Below are 22828 nucleotides of genomic sequence, written 5' to 3'. Positions count from 1 at the left end.
TGAAGTAGCGATGTGTTATGCTGACAGAGGGCAGGAAACCGAATGCATTTGCAGGTTGGAGTTGATTTAAATTATATTTTTTACCAGAATGCTTAATTTTGGATTTTGCATGTTTTCATATTTTAAATTTTGTTAGAAAGGCAGTACTTTACATTGATTCTGGGATGTTGAGAGTGTGATGATAAAATCAGATTGTTTGCTTTGTTCTGTTCCATTGACGATCTGCCACATTCTGATGGGTGGGAAGTTGGTGACACATAGATTTCTGAGAAACAGTTGACCTTATCTTGAGACTGTGAGGCTTCACAAAAGTCTCTGAAGGACAAATGACTTACCAGCAGAGGATTATAATTTTTATCAGGTACAATTTTGGTTTTATTGCAAGGCACACAATCATATGTACAATGTATAATTACCATCTAAGAGTATAAGACATAAATAACATCTATAAGGTAAAGAACACACCTTTCCTTCAAAGAGGAAAATTGTCTGACCTGACCCAGTCTGTGACCCTGTAGGACTTTCATATTGACACCGTGCCATCAAAACAACTCTTGCTTGAAAAACAAATCTTACAGAATGAATATACAATCTTGTCATAGGTTTTCCTCTAAATTCTTTCCTTTAAAACCAGCCAATGTACTCCTCATTTTGTACATCTTATATATCAAATGAAATATCTATATATTGTTGGATACAAATTAACCGCTATCTAAGACATCATTCACAAAATTAAACCCTTTTTCCAAAAATTCTTGATTTCTCTCAAAACAAGTTTTGATTCAAAAGTTGCCGCTAGAATGGGAAGATAGAGTCCAAGCCGAGTTGATTTTAAGGTCACAGACATATCAAACAACACCTTCTTTGTAAGATGGAAGAGCCTTCTGGGAACCACGGAGAGGGAGAGTCACTTGAGGGTCATGGTTAGACAAAATCACTGTATGAAACAATCAAGCATGGGAGTATGACCACTGCTCCTTAGCATCATGCAGATGTGCACACACATGTGTGCACTGCTCTCTTTCACATATGTGATCATGTGTATGTACACATGTTTATACTTCAACAATAAAGCACATATATGTAATTGATACTTTCCTTCCTGTGTGTGAGTCTTTTTACCATTTTTTAAACTAGTGACCCAAAGGGGCTGTCATCTGCTTTTCACTTTCAATTCAAGAGTCTTGGAGCTCAGAATACACCTCAAGGGCAGCTAAGCTACTTATCTCCCGTACGTGGGATCAAGAAATGCAGGAATCAGAGATATTAGGAGAACATATGGAGTGTTAATTTAAAGAGGTCACTACTATAACTCCATTTCATGGTTATGTGGTAACTACATTGTAGTTTGTACTGGGCAGGATCTTCCAACAGCCCCCGCTCCTTCTGGGCTGTAGAAGAATTTCTATTTCCTACTTCAGTTCCAGTATTTGTTCCTGGAACTTCTTTGTTCACATACATGTCGTATTAAAATAACAACCAATGCTAATGTCATCCAATAATTAAGTCATTCTTATTTATATATTCAGTTATAAGAATGCAAGGGCAATGATTCTTTAAGAAAGATGTGCCTTGGACTGGCAAGATAACTCAGTGAGTAACCGCACATGATACCTGACAATGTAAGCCTGAGTTCCCATTCCCAGAACCCTTATAAAAGAAAACATGAGAGAGCTAATTGTGGGAAGTTGTCCTCTGACCTCTATATGCATACCATAATGCACGTGCACGCTCTCTCATCATCATCATCATCATTATAATGATAATAGTTTTGAAAGAAGTTTGTGCACACTCTACGACCTTACCTTCCTTTTACGTGTCTTTCTTCCACTGTTAGCTTCCATGCTTAAATATACATTAATATATTTTCTTAATAAATTCCATATTTGTGTTATTAAAAAAGAATTCCAGGGCATCTAGGCATTCAGTGAAATTTAAGAAGTCCTCATGAGAGCACTTCAGTTCCTGTAAAAATGTCGCCATTGAATTCAGTAGCATAAAAGTCCCGAATGGAGATAAATATAATGGCAGTGACTCTGCAGAGTGTGTCATGCCTTTATGCAAACCTTGGTCTCCAGGAAGAGAGGGAACAGCAGCAGTGAAACAGCCGGTAGTTAGAACTCAGAGAAGGAACCATGCCTACAGTCCTCAGGTCCACACATTAGGTGCTCCATTAGACTCCAAGGGGTGCTGGCCCTAACCATGTATAAGCTTAGAAATAGGTGTTATTTCTAAACTATCCTTTGCTTTCTTCTTTCAAGTCAAATTACAAAAAAAATCCTCATTATCTCTGAACCATAAGTTTTAAAGAAGGGGAAAATTTATATGTCATTTGGAAGATTTAGCAAAATTATCCTGAGTAGGTTTCTTAGACAATAACCTCCACAGGTACACGCTTACCCATGACCATGCAAGCTATGCTCAGCCACCTCAAGCCTCATTTCCTTCTTCAGCACACATTGGGGAGCAATCCTCCTTTCTGAGGAAAGTCAGAACATATCGAAAAATTCGCATTATCCAAACAACTTGCTCTACTTGAGAAGAGACTTGGGCAATAGGTGTGTGTTTACAAATAGACGTTATCACAAAGTAGATTTGACCAAAACTAAAATCTTGGAGTGAATTCAAAGTCTGGGGATTTATTAACACCAACTTAAGAGCAGTGATAGAGTAAACGATGCTGGAGGAATCCGGAGGAGATTACAACATGACTGAGTCCCAGAGAAACGTACATTGCAGCATAATAGCTCAGCATCCATTCTCCATGCTTCCGGGGGAATCACTGCTGCCCCCTTAATAATTGTCCTGGCTGTCTGGCTGGACAGGAAGCCTGTTTCTTATTTACACATAGACTATTTACAGATGAAACTATACACACTTTGTTCATATATAAGCTTCATACTTAACTTTATAATATCTTTTCTCAGATTACCTACCTGAATAGCGTGCCAAAACCCAGAGATCGTAAGTAGCAAACTGTAGCTTTCAAGACATTGAACACTCTAAGAAGAGAACATTCACAAATTTAAACAAGTTCACAAATGTCAGCGTGACGCTCTCTACCACTATGCGTGGGTCTGAGTCCAAGTTCTTCCTAAGATGCATTCTTTCCACACTTGAGACTTGTCCACACAGCAGGGTATGAACTGGGTATGTTCTTTGACATGCTCCCACTTTAGCTGGTTGTTTCTGCCAGTGCTAACAGGTAGTTTTGGTGTCCACTAAGCTTTGGATCCAATGGTTTGGTTTGCTTTGCTTTTTCCTTTATTTTCTTCTCTATAACTTTGGAACTATGTTGCATAAGAAGGTCACACAGCTGGAGATGAACTAAACCAAAGAAACCAGAAGAGTCTCACCTTTGTTTATGAATGGGTTGGGATTAGACTGGCTTCACTGCCCTGGGCATGAGGATTATTGTTGCCAGGACCTCCTGTGCTCGGTTCCTCAGACTTGCTGTCCCTGTTCAGCTAGATCACTCCTGCACCCTGGACTTTAAGACTTTAGATCATGGCATGTCTTTGTTATCAAATATCTCATCTTTCCATTTTAGACTGCAGTGGTAATCTGGGTTAAACCAAGATCATTGAACTCCTCTCTACCTAGAGAGCTGTAAGAAGACATCTCCACAACTAGTCATACAGGCTTATTCATCCCATCCACATCCCTCACAGAAGCAGGATCCTGAACTGTGTTTCTAACTCTGTTGGTGCTCTGCCGCTCCATTCGCACCTTCATGGGGAAGCAGAAGTCCCTAAAACAGCGCTTGAAGTTTTCATCAAGGAAGGCATAAAGGACAGGATTCAGGCTGCTGTTGGTATAGCCCAAAGCAATGCAGAAGTAGTAGCTGGAGAGGGCGGCTGTGCTGTGGGAGGTGCTGCCCAGAGCCTCCACCAGGATGAAAATGTGAATGGGGGTCCAACAGATGATGAAGACTGCCACCACCACCAGCACCAGCTTGGTGATCCTGCGGAGATTGCGGTCCTTCTCTCGGGAGCCAGAGAGGAGTCGGACGCTCTTCAGGCGCAGGATCATCAGGGTGTAGCAGACTATGATGATGAGGACTGGGATCACAAAGGCAAAGATGAAAACACAGATCTTCATGAAGAGGTCCCACCAGGAATAGTCATCATCAGGAAACTGCAAGGAGCACTCAATGACATCCATATCTGCCAGAGGTAACCAAAGTCAACAAAATCACAGAGAGAATCCTGTTATTGCCAGCACCATGACTGTTAAGTTATATGTTAATCCCAATACCTTTGATTTCAGAAGTCCAGGTATAATGAGGTAGTACTGGAAGCAGAACAGCAGCGCAGAAATTAATAGTTCATTACTGAGAATTCTATCAAAACAATGATTCTACAGAGCTATTTGTTGTTAAACAAAATTCTACATAGAATAAGCAAGCAAATCTGGCTAGCAGTGTGATTTTTGTCCAGCTCGGACAGTTGGCCTGGTGTTGGGGGCTTTCAGAGGAGCCAAACTGTTCACTTTTAGGGTGGCACACATGTTGTATTTTTCCATATTAACAATTTCCTCATACCCATGACTCAGACAAAAGAGTTAACAACGACAACAAATGTTAGAATCTATTTCTAGGAAATAACTAAACATTTTGAATCTCCCTATTGAATTTAACAGATACCAGCTTGTCTTAAAAATATTAACTATTTAGGTGGGTCCGTAAAAGCTGATAATGAAAAACGTCTAAATGTGACTCAGGTGCTGTGAGTTACTAGGACCACCTGCTCACCATGATTAACAGCATCATTGAAATGTGAACAAAAATTGCAAAGGTAAATGAAGACCATGCAAGAGAAAGGAGTATCATCTACATCAATCTTTGCTTTAGTGTTTATGTTGTGGGAACTCCTTCGGGCAAAAGTCTTTCAGACACCAACCCATTTGGGGCATGGTCTGAGGTACTATAAATATAGACAAATATAGTGTGTGCTGCCCTCTTTTATGATGGGTTCAGTTCCTAGCTTCCAGCACACATAGAGGACTGCAGATCGCTACCCTTACTGTGAGTTTATTCCCAAATAAAATAAACCTTTGTTATACTCTATTCCAGACAATTGTGGAACTCTTTGATATGTGAAGTATTCCTCAAAAATCATCACCATTGTCATAGAAAACAAAATATTAAAAATCTTTAGTAGGTGGTATGTCATGAAACTCTGAGTTTAATATAAATGTTCTATAGTTATCTACTAAATCTGGTAAACTTTATTATTTTTTAATTTTTGAATTTATTGATTTTATTTTATGTGTATGAGTGTTTTGCCTGCATGTATGTATGTGCACCATGTGTGTGCCTGGTGCCCATGGTGGTGAGAAGGAGTTGAGTCCCCTGGAACTGGAGTTACAAATATTTTGGGGGCACCGTACGGATGTTGTAGAACTGAATGTGGGTTCCATGTAAAGCAATAAGTGCTCTTACTGCTGATCCATCACTCCAGCTCCATAAAAAAAAAAGAGAGAGAGAAACAAAAAAACTTTCCTTTTCTTTAAAGGTGATCTTGAATTTTATTTTTTATTTTTAAAATAATGACTATTTTATTACTTTTTTATTCCATGCCAACAGCAGTTTCCGCTTTCCTCTCATCCCAGTCCCCCCTCACTTCCCCCTCTCCACTCACCCAACCACTCCTATTCTGTTTCTATTGAGAAAAGGGCAGGCCTTGTATAGGTATTAAGTTTGAAACATGGTATATCAAGTTGCAGTAAGCCTAGGTACCTCCCTAGTATTAAGGCTGGGCACACCAACCCAGTATGATGATGTCAGATGTCCTCCTGCATATGAGTTGCTCTTATTGGTTAATGAATAAATCTCTTTTGATCAATGGCTTAACAGAGCAAAGCCAGGCTAGAAATCTGATCAGAAATATAGAGAGAAAGTAGGGGGAGTCAGAGAGCCGCCATGTAGCTGCCTAAGGAGAAGGACAGACCAGAATGTTAAGAACCTTACCAGTAGGCCACAGCCTCGTGGTGATACACAGTTTGCTAGAAATGGGTTAACTTAAGATGCAAGAGCTAGCGAGGAATATACCTAAGCCATTGACCAAACAATGTTGTAATTAACATAGTTTCTGTGTGGTTATTCGAGTCTGGGTGGCCAGGAAATGAATGAGCAGTCTCCTACTATAAGAGTCAGCCAGGAATATGCCTAAGCTATTGGCTGAAACAGCTTTATTCATTACCCAATGAAAGTAACATATATATAGTAGGACATCCCACATCAGTATGAGGAATAGGTTCCCAAAAGCCAGCAAAAAATTCGGAGACAGCTCCTGCTCCCTCTGTTAACAGTTCCAAAAGAAGACCTAGTTATATGACAGCAGCCTATTCGCGAGGGCCTAGGTGAGCCCCATGCAGGCACCAGCCATATAACCTTCAATCTACTATTTGCTCTGCCTACAAGATGTGCTGTGCGGGGAGTACTGAAATTGTGTGAGTGGCTAATCAATGACTGGTCCAGCCTGAGACCCAAGCCACTAGAAGGAGGCCACCCCTGAAACTGCCTGGAAGGTCAGGACCCAGAGGCAGGATGCCTTTGTACCTAGGATAGAACCAAACCCAACTGGAAAACAAAAAAAAGCAATGTAATGATGCCTAAGAATATTCTGATACACTTGTAGATTGATAGCCTAGGCCAGTTGTCATCAAAGAGGCTTTATCTAGCAACTGATGGAAACAGATGCAGACCAGACTCATAGCCAAACATTAGGCAGAGCTTGGGAAAATCTGCAGAAAAGGGGGAGGAAGGATTATAAAGGCCAGAGGGATCAAAAACACCACAAGAAAACTCACAGAACAAACTATCCTGGGTTCAAGGGGATCACAGATACTGAACTAACAACCATAAACATTTTCTTGCAGATAAGAAGTATGTGTTGGGGATGGGGAAGTTGTTTAATCTTTGTAGATCTCTTTCTCACAGAAGTTTCCATTGAAAAGTCATTTCAAAAATATTTACACAGAGAATCCTTTCTTTGGTTGTCTTCCTGACAATGTGTGGTACTTATATGTTATTTACTACATAGATAGATCATTTTCTTTTAGGAAATTATGAGGTCATTAGTTTTTTTCTCACTATTCTCTCCAGAATAAACACCCCTAGAAAAAGGATTAAGTCTAAATTATTCTTTAGTACAAGGGTCATGCCTACAGCAATACTACAAAAAGAGAATAAATCTTTAAAATAAATGGTTAAACACATGCCATGTACATACAAAACCCTTGTGCATCTAACATGAAAGAGTTACTCATCAAACTTGGAAGCATGACACCGAACTGACAAAACTGGGTTATATAATTTAACTGTGAAGGCTCCTTTCACTTAAACTATCCCACGGACAGTTGCATCTTAGTAAATATTTGATCAACAGGTATTATCGATATGGAAAATGATCAACAGTAGCTACCTTTAAAAATACGTATGAAATAAACACCAATTGTGAGGTGGGAGTGGCCTGAAAATATGCCTTAGACACTGAACATGTGCCACCAAAGAGGAGGGCCCACAGATGGCCCTAACCCATGGCTTGTTTCAAACATCTGTTCTGGAAAAAGAAGACATGTTCTGACTGAATTATCTTTTTGGTTGCTTCATTTAAAAAGTAGTGTTTCTATCACTTGATTGTTCTCATAGAATTTAAAGAGCTTGATCCTATTGAAGGTCAGGCTAGAATTGTGGCTTCAGGATTTCTTTCCCTTTGCAGATTAATACAGTACGGTCATAGCTCTCATTGGCACATAGTCCAACACCTACGACTTCTATAATTAGAATTAGATCCAACAGCCAAATTAAACGTTCATTTTTTAGTCATTTTGCTGTGTGCTTGTTTTGTTTCTTGTTTTAGTTTTTGAAATTAAGCTTATTATTTCCCTTTCCTCTCTCTAAACCTTCCTATGTATACCCCCCACTCTCTCAAATTCATGATCTCTATTTCTTTAACTGTTATTGCATGCATATGCATATATTACTAAATATATAAATATAACCAGATCATTGTGTATACATATTCATATATACATATGTATATCCAGCTCCTTGTGTATAATGCTACTTGTCTGTATGTTTTCCGGGATGACCATTTGGTATTGTTTAAGTAACTGAGGATTATTCCCTAGGGAGGGCTATTTCTCCTGCTTCTAGCATCCCTTACCTGCCTACAATTCTTTGTCTAGGGTTGCCTACTATAGTACTGGTGACAAGCAGATTATGATTTACTAAAATAAATAATTCACACATATGTAAAACATAAAATTCAATATTTAATACCCATAAAGTGAAAACATTGCTATATACAAGAGCCCTCACTATTGCATAGACATCAGAAGATGTTGGCAAACATATCGCCAAGTCACATCAACCTCTGGGGACCAGACTGGTAGTTGATGATGCTGAAATGCTGAAGAACAGTACCAGTCAGTCATTTCCAGTTGGAAAGATGGCCTCAGTCACTCCTCCTACTCATCAAACAGTTTTAAGAGGCAGCGTGGTGTAGCATTCCAAAATGCCTTCAGTCTACAATTAGACTAACAATTAGAAAAACATAAAGGGAAAAAACAGATATCCTACAAACCACCTTACTGTGCTCTCCTTTGCTGCACAGATTAGTCTTCACTGACATTGGTGCCTCTTCTCTTCTACAACATCTATGCATTCATCTCCAGCAACATCTCTCTGGAAGCCAACATATCTTCTACATTTTGTCTTTCAAAACCCTAACTGAAACCCATTTTTCCTAGAGTATCATTCTCTGACACATGTTAGAAGTAATATAATGGAACACAAAATATAAAACCAGGTCTATATTTGCCCTGGGAAAGTCCTCTATCACCTTCTCATCTTAGCGTGTGCAGAGCATTGCTCCAGGATGGGACTTGGATGTACAGACACCTGACCCTCAGAAGAGCTTCTTGCCATTTATCTCTCCTTAATGTAGTCATGAAAAAAACAAATTCTTCTGTGTGATTATTCATCTTCCCAACTGCTCGTTTGATGATAAGTATCATAGTCCAGCACCTGATGTAGCTGTGCTGAGAACTTGCAACACAGTTCAGAAGAAAATGCCATGAGAACATGACACCAAGAATCACCCCCTTAATAGAAGCTGTCAGTTTTGGGTGGCGATGTGTTAGTTGAGACTGGGCTGTGACAAGGGTGCCACTCTAGTGGAGGTGCTGATAATGGAAGCAATGCAAGTGTGCTGTTAAGAGACAGATTGGAAATCTACTCTGCATTTCAATTTTTATATGACCCTAAAATTTCTCTAAAATAAACCATCTAGAATGAACAAAAGTCACCCATGCCTGGACCATGTAAGATAAGCAATGATTTTAGTGCCTGTCCTATTCCTAAGTCCTTGCTACACATATTCAATTATCTGTACTCACAGGTACTACAAAGCTCGCTAATAAAAGGATGCATCTGGACACCTGCAAGAGCATTAAGCAGCATTCATACAGTTCAAAGGCTGTTTACCTGCTCCCCTCTGGGGAATTTCTATTAAGATCAAGCATATTTTCCATAGCTTCAAAAGCAAAACTCTTGAGACAGTGGTTCTCACCTTAGTTTGAGGTCAGACTAAGCTGGGTCACACTCCAGCTTGATTAAGCCAGGCACCCCAAGACTGCTACCCAGGCACTGGTGTATTCTCAAGAACCCAGGCAACTTCATCCCTCATCCCAAGTTAATGAACACAGGGAAAGAATAGTTTCCCTGTTTGCATAGAGCAAGAATTGTAAGCACCTGTGAACCTGATTATGAGCTGACCTAAGCCAATGAAGACGAGAGATATGAGGACTAACAGAGTGGAAAGGAGAAAGAGCTCACATGTGTTTAATAATTTAATCCCTTGTTGGGAAGAAAAAGAAGGAAAGCCATGGGATTGCTAGGTTGCATTTTCAAAACTTTCTTGCCTTTGGTTCCTTACTTCATACCCTTCCAGACTGCATTTTCTCCCGCTCATAAGAGTAATGAGTATGACGGAATTTAGTGGCAGTTAAAAGACCTTGTGTGCACACACTTTTCTTCTTATGACCAACAGAAATCGCATCAGGATTTTCACCCTCACTTTCTGGTTGGTTTGCCACATCATTAGTCAAAATATGAATGTCTGAGCTACTCATTTCCAAAGTATGTTTTGTAGAATGGTGCTCTAAACCTCAGTGTCACAAAAGCTTCCGTGGAAAGTAAGGGAAGAGGAGAAATAAAAAGGAAGCCAGCGTATGTAGTTTTCCCTCCCTGGATTTACAGTTCCTCCAGAATCACCAAGCAGAATCACAAAGATCTGCAACTTCTGGGTGTCTATACTCTGGCACTGTCATCGCCCCACTCCAGGTTTGGAGGTGAAAACAGAAAAAAATTTCTGTTTCTAATCCTCCATGGATTTATAAATTATACATTACTTTTTGTTTGCTTGTTTCTCAATAGATACGTGTTCCACTAGTTCCCAACGTAAAAGAGAAAAAGTTTATCCAATAAAAAATTCTATTTTTATAAGTGGGATGAAAGCAATAGATGTTACCTTCTCTGACTTTGGTGCCTCCCAGGACGATCGCTGATATGCCAACAGATGACGACAGAAGCCAAATGCAGATGTTGATGATCTTCGCTTTCAAAGGTGTGCGGAAATCCAAGGCTTTCACAGGGTGACACACAGCAATGTAGCGATCCACACTCATCATGGTCAAGGTGAATATGCTGGTGAACATGTTGTAGTAGTCTATGGAAATTACAATTTTGCACAGAACATCCCCAAAAGGCCAGGAATTCATCAAGTAGACAGCGCTCTGGAAGGGCATGGTGGTAGTAACCAGAGCATCTGCCAAAGCCAGGTTAAAAATGTATATGTTGGTTGCTGTCTTCATCTTCGTGTATCTAAATGATAAGAAAAAAAAAGTCAGTTCCTTCCAGCTCTGCAACTTAAACCCAGAGGGTGAATGTTAGTGGCAGTCACTGAATGATTAATTTCGCTATGCAATTACTTGTTTCTTTTGCAGTCATTGCATGTGCAGATTGCAAAATGTTTGATTAAGGTTTTGTCTTAGTGCTTTGCTCAAAACATTTAAATATAAAAAGAGAATGAAGAAAGCACAGATCAATAAATAGATGAATACACAGACAGACTAGAATTCATAGAGGTCTCAATGTCATAGGTGATGATTTATTTTAATCCTTCATAGAGGGCTTACCTTAAGTATTTTTGAAACACTTTTCTTTTGTTTGTATAATGCAAACCCCTTTTCCTTCATGGTTATTTTGACAAATCAATAGCTGTAATTATTTACTTTTATTATTACTTTTGAAAGTACAAAATGATGTTCAATTTTAAAATGTGTCCAGCAGTAGAGGCCAAAGCACAATTAGAGTCATTGATTTCTGCTAGCCAATATGCCACCAACTTGCCATTTTAAGTGTAGTATACAAACAAGACAGATCAAAATGAGTTATATTTGATACAGCAACATCACAGTAGATAAAAATAAATTCTGTCTTTCTCTATCCCAGTCCTAGACAGGTTTTTAAAGTATACAGTTGTCTCAATTTTCAGTCAAGGGGACAATAATGTTCAAGTTGAGTTGGCAAGACTGCCTGGGAGCTGAAATCATTCTCTACACTACAACACAAAACTCAGAATAACACCAATTTTCCTCAAATCTGAATCAACAATCAAAGAGTCGTTCCTTGAAGAAATACTTCCTCCAGAATCTATTGAGCAGTAAATACCCATAGTGCTTCACCTCTCTGAAGCCAAGAAAACAGTGTGCTAATTCCTTTCCGTGTCCCTCAGAATTGTAAACTTCATCTCAGTGAATGCACCCTGTCCTCCTAGACACATACATTTCCTCAGGAAAACACCCTGCTGACAGTGATAACAGAGAAATGGGATGGTGTTGCCCAAGGTGAAGTCATAGTCCCGAGTCCCAACTTCCTGAGTCAGCTTCTGATACACAAGGATAGTAAGCTGGGAGCCTAGGAGAGAGGCCACTGTGAAGTCTGGCTAAACACATCTGGCAGGCATGGATGCATTCTACCCTCAGCAGCCACTGCCCTTCATCTCCTCCTCTTCTTGTGAGAAACAAAGTATGTTATTGGCTGGGTGGGAGGACATCACAAGACTAGAAACAAAGCTAGCAAGTTCTGGCTTCCTCCATGGTTCATTTCTAAATGAGTGATTTACTCAGGGAGGTAGGGAAACACATTACACCTTTGGACATTTAACTCAAATATTATTAAATGGCCTATATGTATCAGAAAGCTTTTAAGACTTTATAACCAAATACTCATATCTTTCTAAAAACATAGATAACTAAGCAAGCACGGTTAGGGCAGTAATGTTTCTAATGAGAAAACACAGACTGCAATACATTTGAATATTGCCTGTTTTAAAATGTGATTTTATGTTTGAAAAAATACAGGTTATAGACATAATTCCTACTCCTTCAAGTTCCCCTAAGAAAAATCTCTGATATTAGAAATTTCAGCTGGTGTAGCTTTGGTATATACTCTTGTGTTTGGAGTCTCTGAAGTTCCTGTGTCTTCATGAACATACACTGCCATACTTTGCTTTATAAAGTTAGACATACCAGGGTCATGATCTTCAGTTTTCTCCCTTCCAGTCAACAGACAGACTTCACTAGGGGGAATTAGTCAGTTTTGAATCATGATGAAAAATACCTGAGCTATTCAACTTGTCTGTAGAAAGGGTTAATTCTGTTCCCTTTCTTGGAGATTCTATACCATGTCTTGCTGCTCCTGTAGCTACAGGTCAGTGGTAAAGCAGCACATCTAGACAGCCATGCACAGCAGAGCACAGCCATTTGTTTCATCAGTAGTGAAGAATATGAAGAGGAGCATGAGATCCCATTTAAGTGCACACCTACAAAAGTCCAAAGACCGCCCACTACCCTGCACAAAGATGGTGGTCAAATGAAACTTGAGCTCTGACATAGAAAAACACAAGTTCAATAATACTAAAATAAAAGACGATATGGATCCAAAGTCATCATAAAATGTTGGGTGAAATCTGGTTTTTAGCTTTTCAAAATATTTATAAGCAATAGATGCATTAAAACTGTATGAGATCTGAATTTAGAAAGATTCCACGTCATGTCATCAGAGTTCAGAAAAAAAGAACTGAGCACAGACAGCAAGTACAGGGAGCACTCATTTCAAAAAGTTTTCCATCCAGAATGTAGACTTTATCTCACCTGGACCTCTCAGTAACTCCATGTGGTAGAGCCTAATATTGCCGTTCTACAAATGAGGCAACTAAGAATGATGCAATTCTCTTTTTAAATATCTTCAAGTGATATAAATACAAATTGAAGTGCAGAAACTTCAATCCAGGAGTTAGAAATCAAGTTATGTATTCCTACATCTGTGATTCCGGTTCCCAAATAACTTTCAAAGATCTAGTGTTCTGACTTCCGTTTATCTTACTTGATTCTCACCCCTGCCCTTCAAACTGTTTTGGAGATTTATGCCTTTCCACATCTCTAACTGAAGACATTTGGGCTTGAGTGATCTGTGCAGCACAGAGACAGACCTTTGAAGAACAGGGCAGGGCTTCAGCCTGCAGACAGGTGCTTAGAAACCCGCCACACTGATGGGACAGAGAGCTCACAAGCAGAACTAAAGGAAAGAATGAGCCAGAAATTCAATAGAATTAACAGTCTTCGAGGAAGTACACTGTGCTGGATTCCATGAACATGTAAGTGGAAACCAAGACCTCTACAATCAGAGATTCTGGCAGAGCCCCCAGGAGCTATTTATAATTAATTACAACAAAATGTTAGCCAGTCTTTTAATTCATTTTATGTCCACTGAAGAGAAAACATAGGGTTTTTTTTCTTGAAATAGAGTATGATTGTTCTCCATTTCAACCATAATGCTTTACAGAAATTTGCAAGTATTTAAAGTAAAATGTCACCATCAAGGAGGGAAGTTTGGGCTTGTGTGCAGAAGCCAAAGGTGGGTTAACTGCAAATGGTTGCACTTCTTAGCATCCACATCTCAGGAGCATATGGCACTAAAGGACAAATACACGGGTTTCTCCTCGCTAATCTCCACAGTGCTACAACCCTGGGTTACAATACTGTACACTGGACAGGAGGAAAAAGACAAACCAAGAAGAGGGCAGAGGTTCTTTACCTGGTAGACATGGATTCGAAGGGTCCTCAAGAAACACAGGACTATACTATAGGTCATTAGGGCAGGGCCATGGGAGGTTATTACAATTAACAAGCAGAGCAGCAGCTACCTTGGTGATGATGGTCGAGGCCACCATCCCCTAAGCACTTATCATGGGGCAGGTCCCTGCTGTGTGACTGTATGTGTGTGTGATCTAACTATCACCACAACTTTGCCAGCTCATATGCAGCTCCTAAAGCACCATCTCACACTTGGTAAGTCACTAGTAAGTGCATAAAAGAGTTTTGTTCTCGATGGTTCATAGGCCCATCACCACTGGCCCAACACCACTGTTCCCACCCATCTAGTCTCCCATCATTCCCTTAGAAAACCTATCTCCTAAAGCCTCACTACCTCCTGCAAAGGATATTGGATACCAAACATATCTCTGGATCCCTATCACCTGGTAAGCTCAAGTTCCCATCAGGTTCTTTCTCTTACCAATCTGTGCAGATTTTCCTGGTTTCTCACTTCTTTCCCTCTGTGTGTTCACAGATGCAATTTCAATAGTAGTTATACTCAGTGTTTGGGAGGGTGTTGTTGTTTCTGTTAGTTTGTTAAATGGCACGGATTTGGTACAGACACAAAACAAGACAGGCCTAAGGACATTTGGTTGAAACTACGAAGACAGAATCTACAGGTGTGAAGAGCCAACTGTAGTGATTTGGAGGTGAATTCAAAGGAACAGGTAACTTGTTCTACAATGAAAGCCAGTGACATAGTAGAAACCCAAACTTTGCTACCAACATAATGAAAAGTACAACTCCACTAAACCCATGGATCTGGCATCTATCTTCCAACACTGGCATTGCCCACATTCAGACTCAGTAGGAGGAAAGCTGTGCAGCCTCAGGGAAACACAGTCCTTTTGAGCAAGCAGTAGGAGACCAATATGACAAGAGACAAGCAAGTGGTGGGTGGGCTTTCTTTTGCATTGCCAACAAGATTGATGTATTCGCTATATTGGGTATGTTTTCCAGGTTGCAAAACATGCTAGCTTCTGTGCTTGTGATATAAAAGGGTGGGTAAATGAGGAGACATTGGTCAAAGATACAAATCATCTGTTACAAGATGAATCCACTCTGGAGGAAAAAATGTATAAATGATGTCTATAATTACTTACAATAGTGTGGATCTGAAAATTCTCAAGTGTGCCTCCTATAACTGGCACTCTCAGAGAAGCAACTCTGTGTGGTAATGTAGGTGTTTGTTTATGTTAAACATTTCACAGTACATGCATGTTTTAAATGATGTTAGTTTTCTGTCACAGTAACCAAATACTAGAGGTAATCAATCTGTAATGAGGAAAGCTTGTCTTGGCTTCCAGTGTGGGAGCTTTCAGTTCACTATTGGCCCATTTGTTTGGAGGCGGTCATGATGGCTCAGTATGTCACGGTAGAGGAGGCCTATTTACCTCAATGGGGGAGAGGGGAGGGAGAGCAAGAGCTCATGTGTGCACCACACAATCTCTCCTTCAAGGTCCTGCAACCTCTTACATTGTGCCATACCTCTTAAACACCCCACTGCCTCTGAGCAGCACTTCAAGTGTATGACAACATCTTCAACATGCAGGCTTTTAAGCGACATTTTAAAATGAACTTTAAGTACAAATGACCTAACCACACCTTCAACACAAGTCATTTTCAGTAGTCAATTAGACCTCAGTGGAACCTGATAGGGTGAAACAAACCCAGTGACCATCCTGAGTCTGCACAGGTAGATCAGTTGTCTCATTCTGGTTGGGGCAGGATGCTGATGGTGGAAAGACTGCGTGTGAGGGTCAGGGTATGTGGAAAATCAATGCCTTTCTTTCAAGTTTTCTGTGAACTCAACTATTAGTTTAGAAAAGTCTCTTTTAAGATATTAAATAAAATTAAAATGATTAGGAATGAAGATTGTCCCGATCTGACTTCTCAGTTGAATGACTAGAAAACATAATGAGTTTGCTTCATTAAATTCTCCAGATATCTTCAGTTCATCTCAATAAAATTAATTTGTTAAACATCCTTCTGGATGACTTGATATTGAAATGATGGTCGCTTACTAAGAGGTAGTAGTAGTTTGTTCATTTCTGAAAAGAAAGGAAATGTGGTCCTTGCCTCTGAGCTGTGTCTGACACCGCCTCAGTCCACAGTCCCTCTGTGGAACCTCATTCCCATCAGAGCCACGGTGTTTCCAGTGTTCACCCTTGTGCACAGAGCCAGCATAGGAGAATGAAACAAGAACACAAGATGGTGTACTTGCTCAGGTAACCACACAGGTAACCACGTACAAGAGCAACCCTAGGGCAAGCATCACACCTGGTCATACAAGCAACCGAGTACAGCGACAATCCTAAGGCAGGCATCACAACTGGGCAGGCTGTCCCAGCAGGATGGGGAATGCCCAAGAAGCAATTTCACTGGAGTAGTCAGTGGCTGGGAAGAGCTCATCCCTTCCTCTTGGTACAGTCACAGATTCTAGCTGTGCAGTCAGGCACAGCCATCTGGGTACCAAAAGGCGTATATTTAAAATTATTTCTACGGCTTCATACACAAGTCTGAAGAGTTGACATAAGCAAAAATTTAAGTCTCTTATGAAAATTCTGACCTTATGAAAATTTTGGATAGTAAGTGTCACATAAATGAACAAACAATAGCTCACAAGAGTTTTGCAGCATTAACTCCATTCTTCAAATCCATTCTCCTATGAGGTTTGGTAGTACAGGGCTGCTACTCCAGTCCTTGCTTGGCTGAAGTAAGCAGGTAGTAGTTTGAGGGAGTGTGGAGACTTTAGAGACTGTCTCAAAAACAAAGGCTACCACCATCTATTTTTCTTCTACAAGTTTTCTTTATCTATGACTTAAGGTGGCATGTCCTTTTAAAGAGAAGGTGAAGAGCAAGTAAGTGTTACCTTCAAAGCTCTTGATACAATCCTAAGCCTATATTACTTGTCCCACTGAAATCCCTCCTATCTTAGAAGGGCTGCTGTCTCACAGCCACAGAACTGTAGATTTGTAGCCAAGCACAGAGCCTCTAGGGGCAACCATGTCTGCCTGCATCCAGAAGTCAAGCTAGGGTGAAGGAGGTGCCACCCACACAGTTCCTAGGAAGATACTGCTACTGAAGATGCATTTCAATAGCTAATGGAGAGAATTCCTCCCTCCTAGGAAGACACAAACTAGCCTGAAACCAGCCCCAAGGCAGATGCCAGGAAAGAAAGTAGAGTCAGGAGAATGCAATGTGGGCTGCTCACTCAGGAAGAGCTCTACAGCACATTTCTGTCTTTCTTTTCTATGGTGCTGAGGCCCTATGTGTGCTCACTAAGTGCCCAAACAGAGGCATTTTCTCCAGCTCTGTGTTTTAGTTTTTATTTTGAGATTTATTTTATCCTCACTAAGTTGTCCACACAGGCCTTAAGCTCACATTTCTCCTGTTTCAACCTATCAGGTAGCTAGTATTGCAGGGCTATGATCCCAGCCCAACTGACTTCTTTCCTCCCTTCCTCCCTCCGTTCCCCATCCTATTTATCTTGCTGTGGCTGTTTAGCTTCTGTCCTGAAATGGCTGTGCAGGATCCATACTTCATTGAGCTCACATACTCCACTGAGAGAAAATAGTTTTAACTAATCCACACAAGTAGCTGCCATGAAACTAGCTCTCTTTTGAGAGATTCTTAAACATGTACAAAATAATTGAAGGGAAAAAAAAAAGATGGGCTCTTAATTTCCGAGGTTGCTTTTGCTCTTCTCGCATAACAGGAAATGTTAATGTTGGTTTCCAGACAGGACGCAGAAAAATGAGAGCATATTGTTTCACAGGATAAAGCTGCAGGAGGGAGCAGTGGTGCATGGGATGTGACCAGCCACGCTGTCCACCAGCTCCCTTTATGTTCCTCTGCAGTGGTCTGCAGTATGTAGAAGGAAGCAAGGCTGATACCCGTGAGACTCTGGAAGACAAGGACATCTAGTGCGGGGATTACTGGGACTCTGTGGAGGGGGTGGAAGAACTGACATGGAAGACACGTTGCTACTGCAGACTCTCCAGCTGGGTCATCGCATTCCTTCCCACACTTACTCAGTTCAGCCACACAGTTTGGTCATTTAGGCTAGACTGGCTCAGAGATAATCTAAATAAGCCAGTATCTGTCCCAAACTTAAGATGACGTAAGCAGAGTGAACTATAGAATTTCTGCGTCTTGGCTTAAGGAAAAGTAAACTTTTTCCTCTTATTTGTAGGTGAGTAAGTTGGTTTCTTCATGACAACCTAGCTCCGTTCTCAGGAATTTTGTGTGGATCAATAAATTTGAGCTTGGGAAATGTAGCCTTTTGCATAGCAGTAGTCCTTCCATAGTTACCTTTAAGCCTCTTTCAAGATGACTCTTTTGGGGAACTTTCAACACAGTGATACTGAGCTCCAAAGAAGCAAATGTCCTCTACTCCAGAGCAAGTCTGGGAGTGAGCCAAGCCCTGGCTGCAAATTCCTGAAACCTGGTAAAGGATAAAGCCTCAGCCTGTCACCGAGACCTGACAAATTTCTCATTTTTGCTTTGTTTTTCTCTGTAAAATTTCTTTGTTTATCCTTAAAATTAATTGACAAAGAAATGTACCTTCATAAGAGTGAACTTTTGACCAAATAGATTATAAAAGTAATTCATGCAGAATTTGAAACTGGAAAGAAGTGCTCTAGAAGAATGAAAAGTAATGGGTTAGAGTCACAGGCTGAGCTTAATATTTTGGTGTCCTAATCGCTGGCACATCAGAATGTGACTGGAGACATGACCATCAGAGAAGTCATTAAGATCCAGTGAGATCACACATCAGCTCATATGGCTGATGTCTTTATTAGAGGTTAGGACATAGTCACATACAGAAAAAAGTCCATTTGAGCACTTGGAGATGACAGATGTAAAGAGCGATGACATGTCAAAAAGAGATTCCAGAAAATACTGACCTACTACACTTTAACCTTGGGCTTTCTGCATCTAAAACTGTGAGACAAAATATTCTGTTCTGGAAGCCACCTAGTCTATAGCACTTTGTAATGGTAGTCCTTTCAGAATAATCCAGGCGGGTCTAGAAATTCAGCAGTGCATGTTGGATCATCAGGTAGCCTTCCAGAATGGGGGAGGGGGGAGGGGGGAGGGGGGAGTCTTTTGGTAAGGCTGGATAACTGTGGGGGGAGTAAGAGAAAGAGAAGCAAGCGAGTGACAGAGAGACAGAGAGAGAGAGAGTTTTGGGGTTTATCATCACATTCCTGATGATCATGGCCACAAAAAGAAAAAAAGGGAGGGAGGGAGGGAGAGAGGAAGGGAGGGAGGGAAGGAGGGAGGAAGGAAGGAAGGAAGGAAGGAAGGAAGGAAGGAAGGAAGGAAGGAAGGAAGGAAGGAAGGGAAAAAAGAATGAAGCCATGGGGGTGGGGTGTCAGTTGGTTTAATGGTTCTCAGCCAGATGGTGGCTGCTAGGTCTTCACACATTTTTATTTCTTCAAACTTCTTCATCTGGGTTTTACTGTGAAGGGTTTTTGTAGGAGATCTTAGTTGATCTTAAGTAGGGGTAGCAATAATGAGCACAAGGGCGGGCGGCTGAATCAGAGACAACACTAAGAGTATAACTGAGGCTCACCAAGGAAGAATTTCTACCCGGGCATATCTTCTAGCCCTTCTGGCTTCCTGCAATACAGATTTCAGGAGCCCCACTCGCCTCACAATCAAATAAACCAATTCTTTGTGTGCATACACATATACCACTGGTTCTGTCTCTCTGAGTAATAAGAAGAATATTCCAAGAGGGCAGAAGAGATCTATGAGGCCACGGAGGATTTGATCACTTAGGAAACAGAAGAAACTCATCTACGAAGCAGCCTAAGTTCAGAGGATGTAGGGACGGAGAGGGGGAAATGGGGGCCTCTATGAACTGAATATCATGGCCCAGGGCTATGATCCTAGCACTCAGGTTTTTGGAGGCAGGAAGATGGGAATTTGAGACCAGCCTGAACTACAGAATGAATTCAAAGCCCACCTGGGCTGCACAGAAAGAACTTGTGTCAAAAAGTCAAGGGCTAAACAAACAGCTCAGAAGTGGTGTGCTTCCTTAGCACACTTACTGTGTTTGTTCCTGGGCACTGCGAAATCTTGCTAGTGGATATTCACTAAGTAGAATATTGGTTTTCATTTGATAAGCCACAACACCAGTCTGATGAGTCACAGAAAATTCTGAATTATCTCCACTGCGTTTGGTGGGCCTGGAATTTATTTAAAGAAATATTTACATAGGGCAGTAAAGTGCTTCGATCCAAAGCAGGTAAGCAAGCAAAGACTTGCATAGATGTTCTCTTATCTTTACCAGGGGATGACCTTGTCATCGGAACCCTGGCACTTTCTCACAGCGCTCTCTCAGCAGAGGTTGGAGCCTCTGCTTTGACAGGCAAGCAGCTCTTAAATCCTAAAGGTACCTTGGGTTTGCTCTGTGTGAAACCCACAGTTCCATATAAACTCTCCCAGGAAATTCTTGTAAGATATCACCTTGGAGAGTCTCCAGAACCCTGCACAGAAGAGATCCCACACCTGGCTGGCTCACTCCTACCCACACACACACTGTCAACTCCCCTCCCCTCCCCACCCCTGCCACCACCACACCCTGTCCCCGCACTCACCGAATGATGACAAACATGACCAGCGAGTTGCCCACCAAACCCACCACGAACACCACTGAATAGACAGCGGTGATGATGACAGGGATGGCAGGGGAAACGTGCGCCGTCTCCAGTTGCTGCTCTTCTGAGTCCATGCTGCCGTTCCTGTCAGATTCTACCCCGTTCGGGAACCAAGCACTGCTGTTGGGGAGTAGGCAAGCACTTGGGGTGCAGGTGGGGCCTGGCTCCCCGCGGAAGATCTGGACCGGGGACTCCATGTGAGGGCTGCAGCTGGAAAGGGAGGAGCAGTGATATCTGCGGGCTGCGGGAGCAGAGAACAGACTGATCCCAGAGAGACAAACTTTGCATGTGCAGGGGAGGCATGCAGGGCTGGCAGGCGGGAGCTCGCAACCCCTCAACTCAGTCTCAGTCTGTGGGCGCTCATCCAGAGGAAGGGGCTTGGAGGATTGGCCTCTTGGTGGCACCCCCCTTCAAAACTCCTTAACGTCCCCCCTCCCCGCGCGCGCGCGCGCGCACACACACACACACACACACACACACACACTGATAAACTGAGAGCATTTGCACGTTCCAGGAACCCTGAGGGTGCACGTTGCCCTCAGGCACTGTCCACCCCGCCTGTGTGCCTTTGCAACTATAAGAAGAGCCCCGCCACCCAGATGCACTGAGCCTGAGAGCAACAAACCACTGTGCTCTGAGAGCCCCAAGCTCACCTCCCGATCCCTGACAGGCGACCTCTCCCAAGTCCTTGTCAGACTCCTAGGGTCCACTCTAGTTCCTGGGGTTGTTCTGCCTTAATGGGTCCACGTCCCCTCAGTGCGCGGCTCCAACAACCGGAGGAGGCTCGGCTGGGTGGGATGCAGCCATGAAGGGGCGGAAGCGACCGGCAGATTGAAAGCAGCCGGGCTAGTTGTCCCCCTCCCCCACCCCGCCCCGCCAGAGAGATCTCATCCCCTCCCTACCCCCTCAGAGCTAGTCAAGGCCCCCACGGCTGCACAGCCGGCTCTCAACAATTCCAACTTCCTCAGCTACACACCGCTTTGCTCCCTCCCTAAGCAATGCAGCTTCCAGGCGGGCAGGCGGGCAGCCCATCATTTAGCTCTGGTCCATTAACAGATAAGAGCACCCATGCAGTGACCAGAGTTAATGAGACCATTGGGAGTGAATACACAATGTGTTTGGAATTTCGTGTCTTCATAGTTCACAGGACCAGACCCTTTTCAGGCAAGGAGACTAATCGTGGTAGTATTGAATTTTATTTATTCAGGATCCAATAAAGTTGCAAAATAATCTAGTCAGAATCAAACTGGTCATATAGAACTAGTGGTTTAAGATGTATAAATAGAAAGTCTCTGTCCTTCTGTCTGCTTAGCAAGGCAGGCTGCAAGTGGACTGTACCTTACAGGCACTAACATTATTGCCTATGATTACTGCGAAGACTCTCCTCACCCAGAACACCCCCCCACCCTACCCCCTCCCGCGCGCTGGGCAGGACAGCAACTCTTTCTTACCTTAATCTCCAGTCATGTTCTTGCCTCCTCTAACAAATGCAGAGAACCCAAACCTTTGTGGAGAAACTCAGTTTCCACCATGTGACAGTAACTGAAAATCCAAATGTCTCTGTCAGAGTCTGTTGGGTAGAAAAAGACCCCGGGGGGTGAGGGGCAATGTTCAGGTGGGGATTCAGGCCTGGGTCCCAAAGGACGATCCCAGAAGAGAAGGACTGTAGTCACCCAAGGCTAAGGCACTTGCATTTTCCAGGACTCCCAAGGTCTTAGTCAAAGCAGATTCCCATTGTTTCCCTAAAGGTGCATGGTGCCCACGCATTTTAATAGCAGACTTTGCTCTTTTATCCACCAGATGATGATGGAAGGGGCCTCCCACACCCTCCAAAGCATGCTAACTAAAAATCTGGCCATCTGGCCTTAAAGGTTACAAATGTCCAACTCTCCTTCTGCTGCTGCAGAAAACACTCCCCTTTGCCAATAGTA

At 42.0% G+C, this 22828-nt stretch overlaps 1 protein-coding gene across 2 annotated transcripts; it reads right to left on the bottom strand.

Annotated features, from left to right (window-relative positions):
- Nucleotides 1-248: 248 nt before the first annotated feature.
- Oprk1 (opioid receptor kappa 1) lies at nt 249-21631 on the bottom strand. Of its 2 annotated transcripts, XM_057791071.1 has the most exons (4): nt 21551-21631; nt 20838-21107; nt 10539-10891; nt 249-4166 (listed from the first exon to the last, which is right to left on the bottom strand). In XM_057791071.1, the coding sequence occupies exons 2-4, from the start codon at nt 21092-21094 to the stop codon at nt 3634-3636; spliced, it is 1143 nt and encodes a 380-aa protein (XP_057647054.1). In that variant the 5' UTR covers nt 21095-21107; nt 21551-21631; the 3' UTR covers nt 249-3633. The 2 variants fall into 2 exon arrangements, with proteins under 2 accessions (XP_057647054.1, XP_057647053.1); XM_057791070.1 differs by lacking the exon at nt 21551-21631 and having other exon boundaries at nt 20838-21314.
- Nucleotides 21632-22828: the final 1197 nt, after the last annotated feature.

Source organism: Chionomys nivalis, chromosome 16 (genome assembly GCF_950005125.1).
Source record: "Chionomys nivalis chromosome 16, mChiNiv1.1, whole genome shotgun sequence".
NCBI classification, from domain to species: Eukaryota; Metazoa; Chordata; class Mammalia; order Rodentia; family Cricetidae; genus Chionomys; species Chionomys nivalis.
This window is presented reverse-complemented; position numbering and strand designations above follow the sequence as displayed.

Coding starts and splice junctions, on each gene's coding strand:
- Oprk1 (XM_057791071.1), bottom strand. CDS start 21,094: ATGGAGTCCCCGGTCCAGATCTTCCGCGGGGAGCCAGGCCCCACCTGC. Junction 10,892..20,837: donor GTCATGTTTGTCATCATTCG/GTGAGTGCGGGG, acceptor CTTATCATTTAG/ATACACGAAGATGAAGACAG. Junction 4,167..10,538: donor AGGCACCAAAGTCAGAGAAG/GTAACATCTATT, acceptor TACCTCTGGCAG/ATATGGATGTCATTGAGTGC.